Source organism: Tachyglossus aculeatus, chromosome 1 (genome assembly GCF_015852505.1).
Source record: "Tachyglossus aculeatus isolate mTacAcu1 chromosome 1, mTacAcu1.pri, whole genome shotgun sequence".
Lineage (NCBI taxonomy): Eukaryota > Metazoa > Chordata > Mammalia > Monotremata > Tachyglossidae > Tachyglossus > Tachyglossus aculeatus.
The window spans coordinates 98,201,334-98,226,329 of record NC_052066.1 but is presented as its reverse complement, the minus strand read 5'-3'; the positions used below and the strand labels follow the sequence as shown (position 1 = coordinate 98,226,329).

Sequence of the window (24,996 nt, the reverse complement as noted above, 5' to 3'; positions counted from 1 at the left end):
AAGCGCTTAGAACAGTGCTTTGCACATAGTAAGCGCTTAACAAATGCCAACATTATTATTATTATTATTTGATTCCCCAGTCAAAGGGATCTCCTGAAACCGTTGATTTTAAGGTGTCACGCTTTGCTCTATAGAAACGTACAGTGGCTAGGTTTTCCAACGTTTAGAAGAGGGCAGCTCCAAGATTGCTAACAGAGCTCCAATAGGGCCAACAAGCAAAGTGCATTTTTACGATCCATGATCATCATTCGGGTGTGCATACCATTTACGCTGTTTTGATTTCAAATATCTATACTGCCGCCGGAGAACAACTTCCTAGGGGTTCTAAGGCCCACAGACACCCCAATTTCCATTTTAAGCCAGGCCCCTATCAGCAGCAGCAAAGTGCTCCGGCTCACTGTAGCATCTGATTTACCTCAACGGAGGTGGGGGTGTTGGAAGAGCTCCACTCTGCCTTGAATCAAAAATAGGCTCCCAGCTAAAGCCCCACAAAAAAAAAAAAGTGAATAGTCACTGCCTTGGGAATAACACCTTTAGTGCATGCTGCAAGTGGTGGTTTGACTTCTCAGAAACCAGAGGAACTCATCACTCATCACTTAAGAGGCAAGTGGATCTTTCAGGTAAACTTAAGTGTTGTTAAAAATGTAGTTTAGGAAAATGTACACGTACAACCAGTGTCTTTGGCATAGGTTTTACTCCATTACACTTTGTGGGTCGCCTTGTGTTTCTAAGAGCTAGTCAGAGGATGTGGATTTCATCTCCGTTTGCAGTATTTTCCCCTCAATCATTTGGTAGTCTTTAATGACAGCTTGCTTAAAATGACAGGGCAAGGATCTTCTGCTCTGCAGACAGGTATACTTACTGGCAGAGGCTGTATAACCATTCAATTAATTCCAAGTGATCTCATGCAAGTTGTTGCACAGAACCACAGTAACAAAAAAAGAGAACCTTATGACAATATGCCTACTTTTATAAACAAAACAGATATATACACATAAAATATCCAGCTTAAAAAAAAAAAGGTAGACAGTCACCTTGGGAATCCTGCCCTCACAGTACATAGGTACCACACAGCATTAAATGAAAAACCCATTAATTCTGAAAACACCTACATTTACCTGCATGTATACAAAGTCGATAAAATGAACATAAAAATGGAAAAAAACCCCGCACATCAGGAGGAAGGAGGCCTCTAAAACAGGCCAGACTAACTTGACTTTCCAAGTAAACGCATGAACGTTACAAAGTTGTGACGCTAATGCACAGTATGTCAGGTCCCCTTTGACACACAAGCCAATTAAGCTACCCAGGCTCATATTCGGTGATCTCGATGTTCCCTGAAATGCCCCCCAGGCATTCGGGGGAAGAAAAAAAAAAAGAAAAGCCAATTGGAGCTCAAGTCTTAATTAGGCGAGTACATGTTTCTTTGCGGATGAGCATCATGTGATTTTTGAAATGACATTTTGCTGGGCTTAGGTGTTTGATTTCACTAGTTTATCTTCTGAAGGAAGAAGTTTCCACTTTTCTGTTTGGCTGCAAGCTGCCGTGGAGTTTCAGCCAGCGTAAGCAGAAATTCGCCAGGGACTACCTCACGTTATTACTTAGCTGTGCAAGGTATTCCCGTAGTTCTTTCGCCGCTTGGAATCGGCCGTATCGCTTCTTTGGGTTGGCGCACTCATCCAGCAAGGCCTCGAGTCGGCCGTCTTTGGCAACGTCGGCTGGCGGGTCATGAAGCAGCCCCCCAGACGTCCCACGCCAGATGGCATGTCTAGATAAGAGGTTCTGACAGATAGCGTAGTAATTGTGGTCGACGGTGGCCCGAGCGCAGAGGATCTCTTTAGAAAACGACAAGCAGGCCTCCTTATCACAATCATCAAACTTGCTTTCATACCAAACATCCCAGTTTTCGGGTTTGTCTGTGAAGGGGGCAGGGGGAGGAGAAAGAAAGAAAGAAAGAAAGAAAAAAAAGGTGATCCACTAAGATACAAATAAAACACTTTGAGTCCTTTAAGTAAAAGACAATTGACTCAGCGTGTGTTTCATAAAGGATAAGTGACCAAGCAATAAGAGGCTTTGTGGAGTTGGTGGGTGTTAGGGACGGAGTGTGAGAAGGCCCTACTGAGAGCTCACCTCCTCCAGAAGGCCTTCCCAGACTGAGCCCCTTCCTTCCTCTCCCCCTCGTCTCCCTCTCCATTCCCCCCATTTTACCTCCTTCCCTTCCCCACAGCACCTGTATATATGTTTGTACATATTTATTACTCTATTTATTTTACTTGTACATATCTATTCTATTTATTTTATTTTGTTAGTGTGTTTGGTTTTGTTCTCTGTCTCCCCCTTTTAGACTGTGAGCCCACTGTTGGGTAGGGACTGGCTCTATATGTTGCCAATTTGTACTTCCCAAGCGCTTAGTACAGTGCTCTGCACATAGTATGCGCTCAATAAATACGATTGATGATGATGATGATATACAAGGGGGTCCGGAGAAGGTAGAGAGGGACTGGGAGTGAACAGGCAGGTGCAACACAGCCAAAAGGAAATCTTAAGCACTTTGCATTTCACCCCAGCAAATCTCCACTCTTACACGGATCCCACCTCTATCTGTTCAATATTTCCACCTCCCCAGTAGCACTTTTCTTCATATCCTATTACCTCCTCCTGTCTAATTCATTTTAGTGTCTGTCTCTATTAGATTGAAGACAACTTAACAGGAGGGATCATGTCTCCTAATTCTTGTGAACTGTCCAAAGCACCTAGTTCAGTGCTTTGGAGTTGCTCAAGAGGGCTTTAAATTGATTTTTAAAAGGGAGGATTTGACTTGTCAGCCAGAGTGATAAATAAGCCTTCCTAGTTCAAGGAAAGCTACCCTAGTGTTCCAGACTGGGCACATGTTAGGATCAAGGCAGGGTAGATAGAAAAAGGCCGAGGTCCGGTCTGGGGAGGGAGGGAGAAATGGGGACACCACCAGTTAAATCCTTAAGATAAGAATGTATTTTTGATGACCTGTTATCTTTGTGAAACTAGAGGGTTGAAAGAAAAAAAAAAAAGTTACCATCAAATGGGACATTTCCTTGTGGAATAAGCCTGGAACTGGGGCTCAGGTGACCAGGGTTCTAATCCCAGCTCTGCTACTTGCCTATGTGACCTGAGGCAAGCCACGTATTCTGCTGTGCCTCAATTTCTTCATCTATACAATGGGAAGGAAAATACCTGCTCTCCCTACCTCTCAAACTGTTAATCCTGGGTGGGAGAGCAACTGTGTCCCATCTGATTAATCTTCAATGTACAAGCCGGCTTCTGAATAGCTGCGCTTTCCTAGCGCGCGCGCGCGCGCGTCAGTTTTCTAAAACCTTGGGCTGAGATCTTTTATTCAGCGTGATGAGACTGCCCTAGGCATCCTAGAAACTATTACTGTGACTCCAAGTTGAGTTGGGGAAACGCGTTACGTTTAGGTGCTTCTTCACTGTCGCGCAAGACCATTTTGGATGGCACAACCACCGTTTTACCAAGGAAAAGGAATAGCCATTACTTCTGGCTTTATTTTTTAAGAGTCTTGTTCATTCCCAGGTGTATCGTACTCTCCCAAGCACTCAGTATAGTGCTCCGCAAACAGTAAGCGCTCAAGTACGACTATTTGGAAAATCTTTTTGAACTACATATGAGGGGTGTACTAAACCCTGGGGGAGCGCTGAGTGTGTGGGAGAATTACTATTCGTTGTTGAAAACCCTAAGAGAGCCCCCACAACTTCAAACAGAATTGTGGTGTATTTAGAGACCGATTATTTTGTATTTTTATGCCCTAGATTGAGCTGAACAAATATCAATTTTTGTCTGTCAGGACTTGGGTCCTGACATACACAGTTTTAATTTTACAGACGGCAGTGTTACCGTTTTCGTTGTGGAGATGCCAGATTGATAGACCTTTTATTGCTACTTTTCATTCATTCAATTGTATTTATTGATTATTGATTATTTCTTTCTTATTTATTGATTGATTATTTATTGAGCGCTTACTGTGTGCAGAGCACTGTACTAGGCGCTTGGGAAGTACACGTTGGCAACACATCTTATTTCTATTTATTTTATTTTGTTAGTACGTTTGGTTTAGTTCTCTGTCTTCCCGTTCTAGACTGTGAGCCAGCTGTTGGGTAGGGACTGTCTCTGTGTTGCCAACTTGTACTTCCCAAGCGCTTAGTACAGTGCTCTGCACACAGTAAGCACTCAATAAATACGATTGATTGATTGATTCATTTAACCTTAGCACCATTATCATCTGCTTCAAATTCTGAAACTATGGTATTTACTGAGGGCTTACTGTATCCAGAGCACTGTGCTAAATGCTTGGGACAGTACAATCCAAAGTTGGCAGACATGTCCCCTGCCCACAGCATGATTCATGAACACATCCTGTGTCAGACGGACTGGTGGAGACTTTCCCTGCTGTGTGACCTCAGCTGAGTCACTTAACTTTCCGGTGCCTCAGTTTCCTTATCTGTAAAATGGGGATTCAATCCTGTTCTCCCTCTTAAGCTGTGATCCCCATGTGGAACTGGGGTTTGTCCAACGGGCTTATATACTGTATCGGTTCCAGCGTTTTGTACAATGCTTGGCACATGAGCATTACATACCTCAATAATGATGATAAGCTGATGCCACAGTGTTCCAGGGTTTCTCCCATCCCCTAACTCCTTGTATTCCATAGCAACATTAGGGCTAGACCAGAAGGCTGAGCTTCCAGGAATTTCCATCTGTGTGCCTCATCTATTACTGGTGCTACTGCATTTACGTCTTGAAGAGCATCTACGAACATTTTATTGGCTTCCATCTTGTGATGAAGTCAAAGCCCGTAAATGCTACCAAGTGTAGCTTTTAACAGCATTCCCCAGTGACTTCTTGAAAAGGCCCCTTTATATTTTAACATAGCTTTCCAATTCTTGAGAACAATTCGAAGTATTGAGCATTAATACTGACAGATAAAACTCAAGGAGAGCCTCAGCGGCTCAGTCTCTTCCGGACCAACTGTGGGGATTTTTAGCCTGAAATTTAAATTGTTGACACGGGTTTTTACAGAAATCAAGTTAATTGCCTGAGGTCACACAAGCAGGGTCAGTTGTCGAGATGGGCTTTAGCCATCAGCAGCAGCCCATATAACTAAACAGGCAGAAGTCGGCTATCAGGCGCCTCCTTCCCCACCAACTGGTTTGGATAGATTGACATTCTCCAGATAATTAGCTTCTAAAGCTACAACTTCTCTTCATCCCCAAAGCACTCCAGTGGTTGTATTCTTAATTGAGACTGGTTTGTTAACTATTTGAAGCATGATTAAATTCAAGAAAAAACAAAAAAAGAGTACTCAAAGAAAGGGCAATTGAGGACTGGGGTGGACGAGTAGAGGAAGTGACCATTCAAGTCACACACTTACTCTGTCGGATTAATCTTTTGTCTGCAACCAAAACATTCTCAGCATCCACGATGATCACCTTCCCATCTCTAGGACCAACAGCAAAGTTGTCAAAGCTGACGTCAAGGAGGTAGAGTGCAAATTCAAAGTCATTGTTGGTAAGTTGCTCAGCTATTTCCATCAGTTGCCACGCCAGATCCACTCGTTTTTCCCACGGGGCATAGAAGTAACTCCAAAGCTCTTCTCCCACGTAATTCACAGCCACCATCCTTCCACATGCTCCAAGGTATTTTGCAAATGGCCACCCCTCATCTGATGGAAAGCTCTGTTAAAAAAATAAAAAATAAAAACTTATTTTATAGAGATGCAATCTGCAGCGGCCACAAAGATTAAACTCCAAATAAATTCTGGGTAGTAAAATACATTTAGAACCCTGTATTGTTTGTTACAGATCCTTTATACCTAATGCAAGTATTTACTAGTCTGAGGAATTTGGGTGTTGCAAGGCTGCTACAGTAAGCGTACTTGGGAAATAAAAAATAAACGCCACTCTGCTACAGTAAATTTGTGAAAGACCTAGATTTCTCCTCCCACTTGGTAGTGGATGGCGTTACAAAGCACATACAAACAACTTTTACAGCTTAGTTTAAAGTTGCTTCCCATTATAATGTTACATTAAGAAACAATGAAACACACATCTATGTTGTGGATCTTAGATAAGTCTTCATTTTCAAAAGAAATAGTTCTCTTTTCAAAAGTCACTAAGATTTATAAATCCATATTTGCAATTGTTCTAAAGCTATGAATATTTATGTTTCCAGATATAGAAAAGCCCTCATCAGATTTTACAAATGATGAGAAAAATGATCCGTTCTCAGTGTTCCCCAGTGGCCAAAAGAGCCCAGAATTCTTCAGTATAATGACCTGAATTCTTTTCTTACAGCATCGGGGGAGTGTTATCTAATTTATCCAATTCATCCTTGCAGAACCTTTCCAAAGTATATGGAGGGCAAAATGGGAAACTGATCATATTCCACCTCAAAAATATATATATAAAAAAATAAAAAATAACCACGCTCCTTCAAAGGACCGATTCCTCGTACAGGGAGGCCATCCAGCAGACCTGAGCTGCCTGAGGCTTCTAACTGGTAAGAGGCAAATAGGTCCAAGAAATTTGTTTTTTTAAAAAATACCTTGAGCAGGGAACAAGGTATAATATACCACAGGTTTAAAAACCTGAAAAAAATAATTTGAGGTTTTGAAACATTTATAACAGAGTAAAAAAAACCATCAGGAGTTGATACGGGGCTGTGTGCCTCTTTTACTGTGAGGGCACATGTCAACAGCGTGACCAGCTGCAATGTAGGTAGAAACAAACAATAGGGCTGGAAATACCAAGTTGCAAACCCTCCTAATACTGATGCTTAAACCTGGAATCAGACCAGACAAGCCACAGAAACCCTCTTGGAAACTCACTGATGCATTCAATGTACAAGTGACCTAACGGGTTTCTATTATTAACAGTAATAATAATGATATTTGTTAAGCGCTTACTATGTGCCAGGACAGTACTAAGGGCTGGGGTGGATACAAGCAAATAAAGTTGGACACAGTCTCCATCCCTACTTTACAGAGGAGGTGACGGAGGCACAGAGAAGTGACTTGCCCAAGGTCACACAGCAGACAAGTGGCAGATCTGGGATTAGAACCTAAGACCTCCTTGACCCCCCAGGCCCATGCTCTATCCACTATGTCATGCAGCTTCACGCTGCCCAGTTTCTGAAACTGAGCCATATTGTGTGGTCATCAGCAACAACGCCTGATTGTAGAAAGGGAAGCTAAAACAAGTCACCTACTGTACTTGATAGCTGTTCAGAGAAAAAAAAAAAACATTCTGAAATGAAGGTTTTGCTAAACTAGTTTATAAAATTCTTCGGTCTACACCCATTTCACTTTCAAGGAATTTCTTTAAACAAACCAGGTCACTGAAAATTCGACGGAGTAAAGAACAGAGAAGCCTTCTTTTAAACATCCACTTTTCCCTCAAAATTAGAGTTCTTGGGCTCGTGGTGCCTTCAGAAAGTTTCAGTACTACCCCCAACAAGCCAAGAGACCAACAGGAAAGAGCTTGGGTCAAAATATTGGGGGTAAGAGTGTCAGACTAAAGGGCTTCCTTCCTCAGACCATAAAGATCAAGTCCAGATCTCAGGTGATCATGTTCTGAAGTTGCAATGTTGTTTTCAGACTAGTTTTAGGGCTGTCACCCGGTGGAACTTGCCTTATTTTTTAATCAGTATAGTAAAATTAATTCATGAAGCTCTGTCATCTGTAAAATGGGGATTGAATTCCCATTCTTCCTCCGGCTTAGGCTGTGGCTCTATGTGGGACAGGGACGAACGACTCCAGCATTCAGAAAGATGCTGGGCCCTTACTAAGTACCTAACAAATTCCATTTTCCTTTTTCCCCAGGTTACACCCTCCCAATCGTTGTCTCAGCACTTCTGCACCCCCTTCATCCCTCCTACTCAATACGCGACAATTTAGGGTCTGCTGTTTAAGCACTTCTTACTCCCAGCTAAAAAATAAAATCATCTTGTGTCAGTCTCCCGGGTTAGACCATAAACGTCTTGTGGGCAAGGATCACGTATGCCTTCCAAGTGCTTCGTCCACAACAGTTACTCAATAAATACAGTCGCTTGAACAGTGGAAAACATTAATTCAACAACAGTCTTCCTGGACTGTTTGACAGCAAAGGCTTCTGAGATAACTGCTCGGGATCAAGGCTATTCCAGCGGTTTTGTAACTTTAATCTCTTCCAGGCAACCTGACTTGGGAAGCAAGGGCCACAGGTCACCAATAATAATAATAATAATAATAAATGGTATTTATTAAGCACTTATAATGTGCAAAGCACTTTTTTAAGTGCTGGGGAGGTTACAAGGTGATCAGGTTGAGGGGGCTCACAGTCTTAATCCCCATTTTACAGATGAGGCACAGAGAAGTTAAGTGACTTGCCCAAAGTCACACAGCTGACAACTGACGGAGCAGGGATTTGAACCCCTGACCTCTGACTTTAAAGCCTGTGCTCTTTCCACTGAGCCATGCTGCTTCCCTTGTATTTATAAGTTGCTGATTAGAACCTGGGCCCTGTGTTCTTTCCACCAGGCCATTCTGATTCGCAGCACAGATGATCAATTAGCTGCAGGTGGCCTACAAACGTGCCAGACCAAGCTATCTTTTGGAAACACTCCTTACTGCTAGCTATTTCATTCTCCCACCCACAGTGAGGCACGGTGTTGAACTCTGGGACTGTTCTGGACACTGCAAGGCAAGCTCAGGGAAAGTTACGAAGGAGGAATTGAGCTTTCCATACATTTCTTGTACTGCCTGCAGCATCTGAAGTATTGGTGCTTCGATATGAATACTTGGGTCTGGTAAACAACTTGCAACCCACCCGTTCCCCCCCCCCCCCCCCAGAACAATATTGGTATAAAATTCACATGCTACATTGTACGCTTGATCCAAATATTCCTTTGTGATAATAAAATGGTTCTTTGACAACAAGATGAGGGAATTCTGCCAACATCTGAAAATGTACAGACTACTCCTTGTTACTGGCCCCATTCCAACCAACAGAGGACAACCCCCACCCAGATTTCATTTTCCAAGTCACTAGCACAGGAGGATAAACAGCAAGTGTAGGAATATAAAACACTCAGTGCAGCAACAGTTTTGGCAATGGTAACAGATTCAGATTATGCCTCACATAAGAGACTACAGGATTTTTTTGTCTTGCTGTCCACACTTTTGGAAGCTTTTCAAATGAATGGGTTTAAACTGGCATTGGTAGGACAAAATGCATCTTTTGTGGATTATTTAAGAGTCGTCAAGGCTGACCTCAAAAAAGTCTGCACTCACTGTGGAGTAACTCAACAAAAGTACATTTATTCTAAAGGAAATTAAAAACAATTGAAATCTACCCCAAAATGTAATGGGGGCAGGGGTTAAATTAGGGTTCCAGAATATCACGTAAATTCCCATTTATGGCACGAAGTAGTTAGCCACCAGGTTACCAAGCAGGGCGCTGATGGGGCTTTTCAGTGTAAATGGTGGATCTGCCTGTTTGACAATCTACTCAACATGGAAAAACTGCAGACACACTTTAATGAACTGTATAAAGTTACACTTGCAAGGCTCTGAAATGCAAGAAGGAATTTTACCAACAGTTAAGAATTGAACTACAAAGCTAAGCTTATTCCATGGCTTCTATTCTGATCGCCCCCCACACCCAGAGCCATCTTTCAAGGAGAGGCTGACCCTGAATCTTGCAGCAATTCCAATATTCCGTCAAGCACGCCATCGCCTACTTTAGGGACTTTACATCAGGCTTGATAGTCCATTGGAAGAGTCCATATTTAAGCACTCAAAGAGATCAATTTTAGTAAATTTTTTTTGTAAATCACAGAATATGAATTTTACCTAAATTCCTGCCTCTGCACTATTTGGGGGGGGGGGGGGGGGAGGAGGAAGGGAGGAGAAGGGGGTAAAATCCATACTCCCAAACTCCAAAAGCAAGGAAATTATTTTTTGTTTTAACGAAGATTGTTAATCAGGCAACCTTGCAACAATTAGATATAAGGTTTTGGATGTCAGTGTATTCAAGTGGAAAAAAAAAAACCACTCGTCTCTAGTAAAGCCATCATTTCTGTAAAAGAAAGCCACAAACTTCCTCCCTAACTACCATATACCCTCGGAACACGCTGGTAGCAATGTTGGATGTATTGACAGTGGCTTAATTCCAAGGTCCCGGTCTGAAATAAACAAACTGACTCATCTCCCTCTGCAAGAGGAGTGCCTGAATGTTAAGATGGAATCCCTAAGGTTCTAGTTCAAAAAAGAAAAGAAAAAGCCAGCTATTTTAAGAATGGGTCCAAAGCAACCACTTTAGCTATCTATGCTCTTGTACAAATTTTATAAAGCCTCTTCTTTAAGTTTGACAATACCTTCAGAAAAGCGGAATGCTCAGTTTTAAGAACCTTACTTTAAGAACACCTAGCTTGTGCACTTTAGTACATAACATTTATGTCACCAGATCCAAGGACTAAGTCCTGTCTTCCATTTCTTGGAGCTCTCCACAGCGATGTACATGTACAGCAAACACTCAAATCAATCAATCAATCGTATTTATTGAGCACTTACTGCATGCAGAGCACTGTACTAAGTCAACATACCACATGGACTGGTTGGCAAACTGACTTTTTTTTTCTTTTATAGTTTATCATCTGACATTCAAAACAAATTTTAAAATGCCCCTGGATCGAAAACCAAAGAGGCATTCCGCTAAAATCTTCAACAAGAATAGTCTGGGATCCGGTATTTCAATAATCATTCTGGAGATGAGTTTATCAGTGTTGGAGATAAGCACTTTAATCTGTGCTTTGGAAAATGATATTCCTTTCTTTTGCCTCTTCCCTCTATCATATTTAAAGAGATAAATGTGTTTGGTAAGTTTTTTGTTGTCGCAAAATATGAATCATGCCTAAATTCTTGCTTCCACGCTATTTATGGGTTGAGGGTCAGGGGATGGGACAGGAAGGGGAGGAACGCAAGCGCCCAGATAAACTTCATAAGCAAATGGATAATTTTTTTGTTTGAAAGAATTTCTTTCCTCCAAAAAAGGGTGATTTAAATCGAGGCTTGCCAGAAGCCCCTTCCTAACAGGCTGGGGGACTGGGAGTGAGGGGAGATCACCAATATATAGGTACAGTTTTTTGGTCATGTCCGTGGGACTAATTTGTACCCATGTACAAATTGGCAGCTGATTGACAGCCGGTTTTCTCAGGCTTCCAAGAGCACCTTCCTAGCATTTAAAACTCTACAGCCCTGTGACAGGCTACAGAGGAGCGGTGAGGGAGTGCTCTGCACACAGTAAGCGCTCAATAAATATGAAAAATCCTCAGGAGTCGGCATCCAAACTCAATAAATGGTACTTACTGAGCGCAGAGCTCTGTACTAACCTCTTAGAGGAGTACAAGACAATAGAGTTGGCAGATCCGCTCTCTGCCAAGAAGGGGCTTATGGATGGAAGGGAGAAATGGGGACGGACAGACATTAAAATCAATTACGGGATAAGGGAATTGGCAGAGTTTACGAACATGGATAGGAGTTCCATGGGTGGCGTGACTGTCAAGTGCTTAAGGGGAACAGATCCAAAGCTTAGAAAAAGCAGGGTGGCCTCGTGGCTACGGCACAGGCCTGAGAGTCAGAAGGACTTGGCTCTGCTGCTTGTCTGCTGTGTGACCCTGGGCAAGTCACTTAACTTTTCTGTGCCTGTTACCCCATCTGTAAAATGGGGTTTAAGACTATGAGCCCCACATGGGACACGGACTGTGTCCAATCTGATTAGCCTGTATCTGCCCCAGGGCTTAGTACAGTGCCTGGCACAAGTAAGAGCTTAACAAATAAAAGAGTACTTCATCATCATCATCAGTCGTATTTATTGAGCGCTTACTATGTGCAGAGCACTGTACTAAGCGCTTGGGAAGTACAAATTGGCAACATATAGAGACAGTCCCAACCCAACAGTGGGCTCACAGTCTAAAAGGGGGAGACAGAGAACAAAACCAAACATACTAAAAAAATAAAATAAATAGAATAGATATGTACAAGTAAAATAAATAAATAAATAAATAGAGTAATAAATATGCACAAACATATATACATATATACAGATGCTGTGGGGAAGGGAAGGAGGTAAGATGGGGGATGGAGAGGGGGATGGGGGGGAGAGGAAGGAAGGGGCTCAGTCTGGGTACTTAGGTAAGAGGAGAAAGTGGGTAGGGGAAGCGAAAGCTCAGTTTGGGGGAGGCCCTTTGGACATGTGATTTTAGGATGGCTTTGAAGGTGAGGAAAGAAGGTCTGTGGGAAAGGGGAGACTTTTTTTTTCAAAAAATGGCATATGTTTAATAATAATGGTTAGTGTTATTATTTGTTTACTATGTGCCAAGCACTGTACTAAGTGAAGAAACAAGATAAGCAGGATGGACAGTCCAAGTCCCATTGGGAGCTCGTAGCCTTAATCCCCATTCTTCAGATGAGGTAACCTAGGCACAGAAAAGTTAAGTGACTTTCCCAATATGACTCAGAAAACAAGTGGCAGGGCTGAGATTAGAACTTGGGTCCTGACTCCCGAGCCCGTGCTCCTTCCACTAAACCACGAGTTCCAAGCCAGAGGGAGGATGTGGGCATTGGGGTAGGTGGGGAGATAGAAATATCAATATTACTGAGTGTGAAACACTGTACTAAGCAATTGGGGGAGTACAATAGAACAGAGTTGGTGGGCTTTAGAGTGAAATGTACAGGTTAGGTTGCAGTAGATCATTCATTCGTTCTTTCAATTGTATTTATTGAGCACTTACTGTGTGCAGAGCACTGTACTACTACTACTACTACTACTACTACTAATCATGGTATTTGTTAAGCACTATGTGCCAAGCACTGTTCTAAGTGCTGGGGGGGGGGGGGTACAAGGAAATCAGGCTGTCCCACGTGGGGCTCACAGTCTTAAACTCCATTTTACAGATGAGGAAACTGCAACACAGAGAATTTAAGTGACATGCCCAAAGACACAGCTGACAAGTGGTGGAGCAAAATTAGAACCCATGACCTCTGACTCCCGAGCCCATGCTCTTTCCACTTAGCCACACTGCTTCTCTAAGCACTTTGGGAGGGAGGCCTCTCCTCCAAAAGACCTTCCCTGACTAACCTCCTTTCCTCTTCTCCCACTCCCTTCTGCTCTGCCCTGACATTTTCTCCCTTTATCCACCCCCACAGCACTTAAGTACATATCTGTAATTCATTTATATTAATGTCCATCTCCCCCTCTAGACTGTAAGCTTGTTGAGGGTAGGGAATGTGTCTGTTACACTGTACTCTCCCAAGCACTTAATACAGTGCTCCACACACAATAAGCACTCAAAAAATACAATTGACTGACCGGGTCGATTGAGTGGCTTAAAAGGCAATTAGATGCGGAGGGATCCAAGACAAACCCAATCCAGAGACAGCATTTGGAGAAACCTGACCCACCTAGTTGGATGTAAAACCTTGGATAAAGAAAAATCCACAGAAATTGTCACAGCCATAACTGGGAATTCATAGGCCACTGCAGAGATTATAAAAACAGGGTAACCATATACCTAATTGTCCTAGCACTTTTGGAATTTATCATGGCATGGCAGATGAAAAGGGGGACTAAATGGAAAGTGGTCACCCATTGCACAGACTGACTGGGAGGGGAACCTAATGTAGTTACAGGGATGATTCAACACTTTCTTGCCCCTCTCCCCCGTTTCATTTTTACTTCACTTCCAGTGGAACCATGTGCCCTAATTTCTGCTGTCCACATAATATACTGGACCAGAATAATAAAGCAAGCAGAATTTTAACAGCTAAACTGGTGCTTCTCACACTTTCAATGCTGAGGTTCTGAAGAAGCAGCATGGCAAAATGGATAGAGCATGGGCCTGGGAAGGTCATGGGTTCTAATCCTGGATCTGCCACTTTCCTGCTGTGTGACCTTGGGTAAATCACTTCACTTCTCCGGGCCTCAGTTCCCTCATCTGTAAAATAAGGATTGAGACTGTGAACCCCACGTGGGACAGGGACTGTGTCCAAATCAATCTGCTTGTATCCACCCCTGCACTTAGTACAGTATCTGGCACATAGTGAGCGCTTAAATACCATCATTATTTATTATTATTTCCTTTGCACTGCAGTCTACAAGGACTGGTTTTTAAGAATATTGGAATTTCAAAAGGCAAAGAGAAAATTAATTTAGTACCAAAATGCTTTTTACTACTGGATAGCTCACAATTTAGGCAATGAAATTCTGGTCTAGGGTTGGCAATATCTGGTGTTAGAGAGCATTCTCCCCCCCCCCCCCCCCCCCCCCCCCCCCCCCCGCAAATACTAAGCTTTGCAGTTCACAACCAAGGACCAGGGTTGGCCTTCAGGCATTCATCCTCTCCAGCCTAAACTGGCTAAGGTTGATTTTAAAAGCGCTGTTTAAGCTGTTTTCTGGACCACAAGCCCCACACCAGGGGAAGGGAGGGAAAAAAAAAAAAAGCAAAGTCTAAAAGAAAACAGAAAACAAAAAACAAAAAAAAAAAAAATCAGAGCCAGACACTCCCTTCCTTCTTCAATTACTCACTCGCAGCTAAGAAAGAATGTTTAGGGAAATCAAGTCCACTGCAACCAAAATCGGTAAGAATCAAATAAAAGAAAGGCACTACAGATACACTCAAAATAGTGTGATATTAAAAAAAAAATCAATCTGATATCCACAACTGTTGCAGCCGCGATGAGCTATAAATGCAGGACTGGCAGGGAAGGCAATTGGAATTCACCAGCCTGACAGGTGATAATCTAGGTGGGTGCCACCTTACATTACTTGGACAGCTCATCGCAGCCTACTTAACAAAGATTTGCAGTCACTGTAAGTACAAGTCTCCCAAACATTCACTTAAGAGATATGACAACAGACCAATTTAAGAGTAAATAGAAGAGGAAACACTTTTAGGGCAATAAAGTCTCGTGGCTGTGGAATGCTGGAAAACAAAAGCAGCGGATGGATGGGCCAGAAAGAGGGTGGCTCTTAGGGTATGGCGAAGACCCCATACCTAAGACGTCACAAGCAGAACGAAGCACTGCAAATATCATCAAGAGTATTTGCTGAGTGCCTTCTTAGTGAACAGCACTGTACTAAGCTCTTGGGAGGATACAGAAAAGGCAGAAGACATGATCTGTGCCCTGAAGGATCTTACCATCTACCAGGGAACACAGACACTTGAATTACAGTTAGAGGGAGTAAAAGATCTGGGGTCTGAACCCAGCACAGCCAATGGCCGTTGAAAGTTGAAATTTCTCTGGGCCTCGGTTTCCCCAACTATGAAATGAAAGTAAGATACTTGCTCTCCCACCCTATTGACTGAGCTCCATGTGGGACAGGTACTGTATCTCATCAGATTCTCCAGGGCTTGGCACAATGCCTGGCACATAGTAGTATCATAATTATTAGTTCAACTAAAGGTAAGTGGTTCCAAACTGGCTTAGTGAAAAGAGCACAGGCTTGGGAGTCAGAGGTCACGGGTTCTAATCCCGGCTTTGTCACTCATCAGCTGTGTGACTTCGGGCACGTCACAACTTCTCTGTGCCTCAGTTCCCTCAACTGTAAAATGGGGATTAAGACTGTGAGCTCCACGTGGGACAACCTGGTTACCTTGTATCTACCCCAGCGCTTAGAACAGTGCTTGGCACATAGTAAGCGCTTCACAAATACCATCATCATTATCATCACATCACAGGACTGCCCGGGGAATTTTCTAAGTGCTATTACTGCCCCTCCACCCACTCCCCCCTCCCAGCCCCCATCACATGAATTAAGAATCAGACAAGGGACATGGCAGAAGACCAACTGGTTCGGGCAGATGGTCATCCAGCATGCAGGGATTCCACATTTAAGAAGGGTTCCAGCGTGCCCTCGAGTTTATGGCTTTGAATACATCCTAGGATCAGGCTAGACAGTGAAATCATCTCAGCCAGCCTTCTACCTTCAGCAAAGCCATTAGTATTTGAGTGCCTGTTTGCAGAGCGAGTGAAGCTAAGCACTCAAGAGTACAAATAAGGAAAAGGTTCAGTTCCTGCCCTCGAGTTTACAGTCTAAAAGGAAGAGACCGAAACAGACTCTCTGGAGTTAATCCCAGTTTAAGATGTATGAAAATTACATCGATTACGAATGAAGGGCTTCCTGCCGTCAAAACCTTTAAACTGGCTAGAGATAAAGCTCACTCCACATGCCTTAATCACTGCCATTTTAAAATAATCCGTATCTCAAATAAATCTGAAGCTGAGCTTCTAACCTCTAATAAAAAGGCCTCACAACCCTCCAAGTCACTGGGTGTATCAGCTCAAATCATCTCCACCTATCAAGGTCCAAGATCATAACTCACTGTGAAAGCCTTTTCTGATCCTGCTAAAAATTAGAGAGATCAAATAAACCCAAGTCAATCGGTAAGAAAAAAACTACAGCATTTGTCACAAAGTAAAGCACTTAAATACCACAATTATTATGAGAGAAGCAGCGTGCCTCGGGGAAAGAGCACGGGCTTGGGAATTAGAGGTCATGGGTTCAAATCCCAGCTCTGCCAATTGTCAGCTGTGTGACTTTGGGCAAGTCACTTAACCTCTCTGTGCCTCAGTTACCTCATCTGTAAAATGGGGATTAAGACTGTGTGCCCCCCGTGGGACAACCTGATCATCTTGTTACCTCCCCAGCGCTTAGAACAGTGCTTTGCACATAGTAAGTACTTAACAATTGCCATTATTATTACCATCAAGAAAAACCTATCCTTCACAACAAGTGAAAATCGGCCCTACATGTTCCCTAATTCTTCCATTCCATCGTATTTATTGAGCACTTATTGTGTGCACAGCACTGTACTAACCGCTTGGGAGTATAACACTAAACAAACATTCCCTGCCCAGATTGAGTCTACAGTCCTGGGGTGTTGGTTGGGGACTTGGGTGGGGAGAGACAGACATTAATCAATCAATCAATCGTATTTATTGAGCGCTGCGTGCAGAGCACTGTACTAAGCGCTTGGGAAGTACAAGTCGGCAACACATAGAGACAGTCACTACCCAGCAGCGGGCTCACAGTCTAGAAGGGGGAGACAGAGAACAAAACCAAACATACTGACAAAAAATAAAATAAATAGAATAGATATGCATTTTATTTTGTTAGTATGTTTGGTTCTGTTCTCTGTCTCCCCCTTTTAGACTGTGAGCCCACTGTTGGGCAGGGACTGTCTCTATATGTTGCCAATTTGTACTTCCCAAGCGCTTAGTACAGTGCTCTGCACACAGTAAGCGCTCAATAAATACGATTGATGATGATGATAAATAAATTAATAATAATAAATAATAATTATTTTTATATATAATAAATAAATAATATAAATTGCAGACACGTACACAAGTGCTGTGGGGCTGGGAAGGGGGAAGAACAAGGGGAGCAAGTTAGGGTGATGCAGAGGGAGTGGGAGAAAAAAGGTGGCTTAGTCAGGGAAGGCTTCTTGGAGGAGTGTAGGCTTTGAAGGGGGGTGGGAAGTAACGGTCGTCAAATCTAAGGAGAGTGGGTGTTCCAGGATGGAGGCAGAATATGGGTGAGGGGTCGGCGGGGAGACAGGCGAGATGGAAGCACAGGGAGAAGGTCAGCACTAGAGGAGCGGAGTGTGCGGGCTGGGTTGTAGATTTTGAAAATCGAGGTGAGGTAGGAGGGGGCGAGGTGATGGAGAGCTTCGAGGCCAATGGTGAGGTGTCTTTGCTGCTACCCTTTCTCCCCACACCCACACCTCCCACTCAGGGATACAGTAACCCAGCCCTCATTGCTTGTCCACAGTCTCAGAACCAGCCACCCCAAATCCCGGACCCCTTGACTCGCCCGTTCCTTCCACCTCCCTCTCCGGCCGCACCAATGTACTGTTAGTAACGCTACACCTTTTAAAGCTCTTTGCCAAAAGACTCTGCTGCTACCGGCTCTAATTAGAATTGGGTGATTAAAAAAAGGCCCAAAGAGTCCCTCGGACTATCTCTCACTCCCTTCAGATCCAAACGCCTCTATTCGGTGCTACCCCTGCTTGTAGCTTCTTAAACACCATGAATTTGGCATTTTAAAAGACAGGCTACAGCACAGAGCCAAGCAGCTTCCCCACCGAAAAGCAGAACCAGTTGCCTACTTATTTTATCTATCCTATTTTATTTTGTTGGTATGTTTGGTTCTGTTCTCTGTCTCCCCCTTTTAGACTGTGAGCCCACTGTTGGGTAGGGACTGTCTCTATGTGATGCCAATTTGTACTTCCCAAGCGCTTAGTACAGTGCTCTGCACACAGTAAGCGCTCAATAAATACGATTGATTGATTGATTGATTGCCGTGCTTAGCTTATTCAGGACTTTCACAAGGCTAAAACATAACAAATACGATGTCAGCAACAAAATCACTTCCTTTTCTAAGGGGATAACTGAGAGTTCCTCCTCAGATCTTTGATTTCTCCCAAGTAAATCTCAAGAGAAGTTTAAGGGAATGGAAAAGAAGCCGTTCCTGCTTAGAGTTCCTCGTTGTTGATATTATTGTCACTTTTCTACACTGAAAGGAACTTTAGAGTCACATAAACATTCTCCTACCTCCCACACACTCTAGGAATGTTTGCTTTTGCACTGAGCCAACGGTATTTTTTTTAAGGGGAGGGTGAGGAGAGATGGAAGAGGAAGCTGTGTGCTGAAGATTGAAAAGTTGGAACACTAATTTTTGCCAATGTAGTTGGATCGGCAGTTCCCCACCCCCCAAAAAAGACTTGTTTTTCCCCTGCATTGTAAATGGTGACTAACCAGACACAGATCTGGATGGAGTTCGTTGCAGAGATTTAGTTTATACATTTTGAAGATGTAAATTCTACCAGTAAGTCAACAATTTCACAAGGTTTTTTTTTAGGGAACAGTGCAATTAATTTGCATGGAGTTATTTTTAAAAGGAGACTTTAGTAAGATATAGCTGAACTCAAAGGCAAACCATTTTTAAGTTTGAAGCCAAACCTCAAGAACTACTTTACTAACCTTTTTTTTTTAAAAAAATGCTGGTTTTGCCATCACAAATAGGTCTAAAGTTAATCTATTTTCTGGCTAAAAATCCTTAAAATTGGTTGGATCACACTGCAGTCTCCTTAATCCCGGGGAAGTAAATGAGTTACTTAACTCACTCATATTTGGAGCTTCTCTTCCCTCAAGACATTCCTTCTCCCCAACCCCACATTACCAAATCAGTGCTATTTGATCGGGTGCTGAGCTTGGGAGACAGTTTGTGTACTTCATCAATCGTATTTATTGAGCGCTTACTGTGTGCAGGGCACTGTACTAAGCGCTTGGGAAGTACAAATTGGCAACATATAGAGACAGTCCCTGCCCAACAGTGGGCTCACAGTCTAAAAGGGGGAAACAGAGAACAAAACCAAAGACACTAACAAAATAAAATAAATAGAATAGATATGAACAAGTAAAATAGAGTAATATGTACAAACATATATACGTGTACTTGGGCTCCTCTAGGATCACACCGGATAAGGGAACCCACAGATTGTAATCTAGTCGAATTTAAGGAAGCCCTTAGGATTCCCAACCACTTTGGTTGAATTGTATCACTTATCACGGTCCATAGGTGACCAGAAAAATAGCGGGGCTTTCCTTACAGGGGGACGGGGAAAACTGTATAAAACTAAGGGGCAAACGCTTCACCAATTCATTATCATCCCATCCGTTCCTGCCAGCAACGGTTTGGATATTTACGATTCCATATTCTTAAAAGATAGGGCGTGGGGGCAGAGTGCTACATTTAGAAGATTAAAGTGTTAAGATAATAATAATAATAACAATACTATGCTAAGCGCTACATGTCAGGTACTGTACTGAACGCTGGGGGAGGTGGGAAATACAAATATAAATGGAATATTTTGCTCTTTTTGACACAATACCAAAGTCAGCTACTACAGTTCTAACAAGAGCGAATAGTTCAGGAACGAAGTTGGATTCTAAGCCTGGGAACCAACTTTTTTTTTTTTTTTTTTTTTTTGCAAGTTTTTAGCTCTGAAACTGGACTCCCTTTACTATGCAGAAACAAGCTCTTAAAAATGAAGCTTGGAGAGCCCTTCTTGAGCACGGGCTGCTTCCGAGGGCCGGTGCAGAAGGGTCCTGGGCATTTTTAAGGCTCCCTGAGAGGCGGGGATCCCCCTCCGGCTCCGCACCCAGATTTTCGGGGGGCGAGGAGCTGCTTTTTCCTCCTCGGTGGGGTTCAGCCCCTTGGCTAGCGCACTTAACCGTATTTATTGAGCGTTCACTGTGGGCAAAGCGCTGAACTAAATGCGATCATCTCCTCCAGCCACGTGGCAAAGAAGGGCTCGCGAAGCCGGGGTGAAGGTGCAGTGAACCCTCTGCGAAGCACTGCGGGACAGATGCAGGGCCTGGGAAACAAGCACCGAAGGGACGGTCCCCTCCCTTCCAACCCCCGAGGCTCTAATCCCAGCCCCTGCCCTCATCTGCTGTGTGACCTTGGACAAGTCACTTCTCCTGCGCCTCCCTTCCCTCGTCTGTAAAATGGGGATGAAGACTGTGAGCCCCGGGTGGGACGGGGGTTGTTTCCAATCTGATGACCTTTTAGACTGTGAGCCCACTGTTGGGTAGGGATTGTCTCTATATGTTGCCAATTTGTACTTCCCAAGCGCTTAGTACAGTGCTCTGCACACAGTAAGCGCTCAATAAATACGATTGATGATGATGATGATCTTGCATGTGCCCCCAGCGCTTAGCAGACGCTTTAAGAAATCCCATAAAAGGGTGGGGGGAGGGAGAGGTCTGAGATCTATTTATTTATATTAATGTCCATCTCCCCCTCTAGATTGTGAGGTCGTTGTGGGCAGGGATTTTTTTTTTTTTTTTTTTACATTTATTAAGCGCTTACTATGTGCCAAGCACCGTTCTACGCGCTGGGGAGGTTACAAGGTGATCAGATTGTCCCACGGGGGGGCTCACAGTCTGCATCCCCTTTTACAGATGAGGGAACTGAGGCCCAGAGAAGTGAAGCGACTTGCCCAAAGTCACACAGCTGACAATTGGCAGAGCCGGGACCTGAACCCATGACCTCTGACTCCATAGCCCGGGCTCTTGCCCCTGAGCCACGCTGCTTCTCCGGGGAATGCATCTGATACTAACAATGATGGCATTTATTAGATGCCAGGCACTGTACTAAGCGCTGCGGTGGAGCCCAGCCAGTCGGGTTGTACGCAGTCCCCGCCCAGCATAGGGCTCAATCTTATTCCTCGTTTTACAGATGAGGTCACTGAGGCCCAGAGAAGTAAAGCGACTTACCTAAGGTAAATCCCCCTTCCAGACTGTTAGCCCACTGTTGGGTAGGGACCCTCTCTATATGTTGCCAACTTGCACTTCCCAAGCGCTTAGTACAGTGCTCTGCACACAGTAAGCGCTCAATAAATACGATTAAATGAATGAATAAGGTCACACAGCACATCGGCAGCAGGGTTCGGATTAGAACCCATGACCTTCTGACTCCCAGCACCGTGCTCTACTACGCCATGCTTCTTATTAGCAATAATGATGGTATTTGTTAAGCGCTATGCGCCAAGCACTGTTCTAACCGCTGGGGTAGATACAAGGTACGTGGAGCTCGGTCTCCATCCCCATTTCACAGAGGAGCTAAGTGAGGCGCAGAGCAGTTAAAGTGGCTTGCCCCAGGTCACAGTCGACAAGTGTCGGAGCCGGGATTGGAACCCACGTCCTGTCTCCCAAACCCGTGCTCTTTCCACTAAGCCTCACCCAAGCGCTTCGTGCAGTGCTTTGCACAATGTAAGCGCTCAATACGATGAATACTACTGCTAACTACGGGAGCTGTGGGGCCGGAGCAGCTAGCCCAGGCTTTGGAGTCAGCGGTCATGGGTTCAAATCCCGGCACTGCCAACTGTCAGCTGTGTGATTTTGGGAAGGTCACTTCACTTCTCTGTGCCTCACTTAGCTCATCTGTAAAATGGGATGAATGATTCATTCAATCGTATTTATTGAGTGCTTACTGCATGCAGAGCACTGTACTAAGCGCTTGGGAGGTACAAGTCGGCAACACATAGAGACGGTCCCTACCCAACAGTGGGCTCACAGTCTAGAGTCAGCGGTCACGGGTTCAAATTCCACCTCCAAATGTCAGCTGTGTGACTTTGGGCAAGTCACTTCACTGTGCCTCAGTTGCCTCATCTATAAAATAGGGATTAAAACTGTGAGCGCCCTGTGGGACAACTTGATCGCCTTGTAACCTCCCCAGCGCTCAGAACAGTGCTTTGCACATAGTAAGTGCTTAACAAATACTATCATTATTATCATTATTATTATTACCGTGGCTCCGTGGAAAGAGCCTGGTCATTGGAGTCAGAGGTCGTGGGTTCAAATCCCGACTGTGCCACTTGTCAGCTGTGTGACTTTGGGCAAGTCACTTCACTTCTCTGTGCCTCAGTTCCCTCATCTGTAAAATGGGGATGAAGACTGTGAGCCCCCCGTGGGACAACCTGATTACCTTGTAACCTCCCCAGCGCTTAGAACGGTGCTTTACACATAGTAAGTGCTTAATACTATTATTATTATTACTACTTCTGGGCGACCCTGGCGGCAGAGGGGGAACTCTCCCCCTAGAAGCAGCATGGCTCAGTGGAAAGAGCCTGGGCTTTGGAGTCAGAGGTCGTGGGTTCAAATCCCGGCTCCGCCACTTGTCAGCTGTTCACTTCTCTGTCCCTGTTCCCTCATCTGTTAAATGGGGATGAAGACTGTGAGCCCCCCGTGGGACAACCTGATCACCTTGTATCTCCTTCAGCGCTTAGAACAGTGCTTTGCACATAGTAAGCGCTTAATAAATGCTATAAAAAAAACAAACTCCCGTTGCTTCTGGGCGCCCCCTGGCGACGAAGGGGGGGGGGCACACACCAGCTGCTTAGAGAAGCAGCGTGGCTCAGTGGCAAGAGCCAGGGCTTTGGAGTCAGAAGTCCTGGGTTCAAATCCCAGCTCCGCCACTTGTCAGCTGGGTGACTTTGGCCAGGTCACTTCGCTTCTCTGTGCCTCTATTCCCTCATCTGCAAAACGGGGATGAAGACTGTGAGGCCCCCCCCGTGGGACAACCTGATCACCTCGTCACCTCCCCAGCGCTTAGAACGGTGCTTTGCGCATAGTAAGCGCTTAATAAATGCCATCATTATTATTACTGTAACCTCCCCAGCGCTTAGAACGGTGCTTTGCGCATAGTAAGCGCTTAATAAATGCCATCATTACCATCAACCATATTTATTGAGCACTTACTGTGTGCAGAGCACTGTACTAAGCGCTTGGGAAGTACAAATTGGCAACATATAGAGACAGTCCCTACCCAACAGTGGGCTCACAGTCACATCATTATTATTATTATTACTGTAACCTCCCCAGCGTTTAGAACAGTGCTTTGCACGTAGTAAGCGCTTAATACTACTACTATTATTACTACTTCTGGGGCAGCGGGGGGGGGGGGGGGAGACTCCCGTTGCTTCTGAGCGCCCCCTGGTGACGAAGGGGGGGAAATCCTCCCCCCCACTACCTCTGGGCGCCCCCTGGCGGCGGGGAACCCTCTCCACCCCCCCCCACTACTTTTGGGCGCCCCCTGACGGCGAAGGGGGGGACCCTCTCTCCCCCCACACTACTTTTGGGCGCCCCCTGGCGGTGAAGGGGGGGAACCCTCTCTCCCCCCGACACTACTTTTGGGCGCCCCCTGGCGGTGAAGGGGGGGAACCCTCTCTCCCCCCCACACTACTTTTGGGCGCCCCCTGGCGGTGAAGAGGGGGAACCCTCTCTCCCCCCCCACACTACTTTTGGGCGCCCCCTGGCGGTGAAGAGGGGGAACCCTCTCTCCCTCCACACTACTTTTGGGAGCCCCCTGGCGGCGAAGGGGGGAACCCTCTCCCCCCTACTTTTGGGCGCCCCCTGGCGGTGAAGGGGGGGAACCCTCTCCCCCCCACACTACTTTTGGGCGCCCCCTGGCGGTGAAGGGGGGGGAAACCCTCTCTCCCTCACACACTACTTTCGGGCGCCCCCTGGCGGCGAAGAGGGGGAACCCTCTCCCCCCTACTTTTGGGCGCCCCCCGGCGGTGAAGGGGGGGTACCCTCTCTCCCCCCCACACTGCTTTCGGGCGCCCCCTGGCGGCGAAAGAGGGAACCCCCCCCCGCTCCGGGAGCCGCGCGGGAAAGGGAGCAGCGGCAGAAGGGAGCGGTCCTTCCTCCCCCCACCCCCCGGTCCCGACCTGCAGCACGAGGGGCTCCGGGTTGAAGGCGAGCGTGAGCAGCAGCTGCATCCGCTCCGAGTCCTTGAGGTTGCGCAGCAGGAAGCTCCCCGAGTCCTTGGTCTCGGCGTAGCGGCGGACCAGGCGGTCGAGCAGGCGCTGCGAGGGGCAGTGCACCAGGTCGGACCAGCCCTCCACGGCCTCGGGGGTGAGCAGGCGCACGTCGCCGTTGAGGCGGGCGAACTCGGTCCGGGGCAGGGCCTGCGGCAGGTCGCAGCGCGGGCGGCCCGTGGCCCGCTTGCAGATGCCCTGGTCGAGCTGGGCCAGCTCTCGCGGGGAGCCCAGCCGCTTGAGCACCACCCGCCGGCGGCCGCCGGGCTCCCGGGGCTCGCCCGACTGGCCGAAGTAGACGTTCTTCACGTTGAGGAAGTCCAGCAGGCGGAGGCGGCCCCACGCCTCCAGCGCCACCTGGCCGCCCAGGAACCGGCGGCACCAGCTGGTGCCGAAGCAGGCCGGGCACTTGTGCAGCTGCAGGAAGCGGCGGTCGGCCAGGGCGTTGCGCTGCCACGAGGCCAGCAGCGACGGCGACTGCAGCGCCGTCAGCAGCAGCACGCCCACCAGCGCCACCAGCTTCAGCAGCCGGGACACGCGGCCCAGCTTCGGCGGGCCCCCCCGCCACATCCCGGGAAC

At 45.7% G+C, this 24,996-nt stretch overlaps 1 protein-coding gene across 1 annotated transcript; it reads right to left on the bottom strand.

The window, feature by feature from the left end:
* On the bottom strand, positions 1-24,996 carry DIPK2A (divergent protein kinase domain 2A). Its single transcript, XM_038749860.1, has 3 exons — positions 24,328-24,996; positions 5,423-5,726; positions 1-1,916 (listed from the first exon to the last, which is right to left on the bottom strand). The coding sequence occupies exons 1-3, from the start codon at positions 24,985-24,987 to the stop codon at positions 1,585-1,587; spliced, it is 1,296 nt and encodes a 431-aa protein (XP_038605788.1). The 5' UTR covers positions 24,988-24,996; the 3' UTR covers positions 1-1,584.

Excerpts from the sequence above, each read along its gene's own strand:
- DIPK2A (XM_038749860.1), bottom strand. The coding sequence starts at position 24,987 with ATGTGGCGGGGGGGCCCGCCGAAGCTGGGCCGCGTGTCCCGGCTGCTG. Across the intron at positions 5,727-24,327 it reads CGGAGCCCCTCGTGCTGCAG|AGCTTTCCATCAGATGAGGG; the intron begins GTCGGGACCGGG and ends TTTTTTTAACAG. Across the intron at positions 1,917-5,422 it reads CAAAAGATTAATCCGACAGA|ACAAACCCGAAAACTGGGAT; the intron begins GTAAGTGTGTGA and ends CCCCCTTCACAG.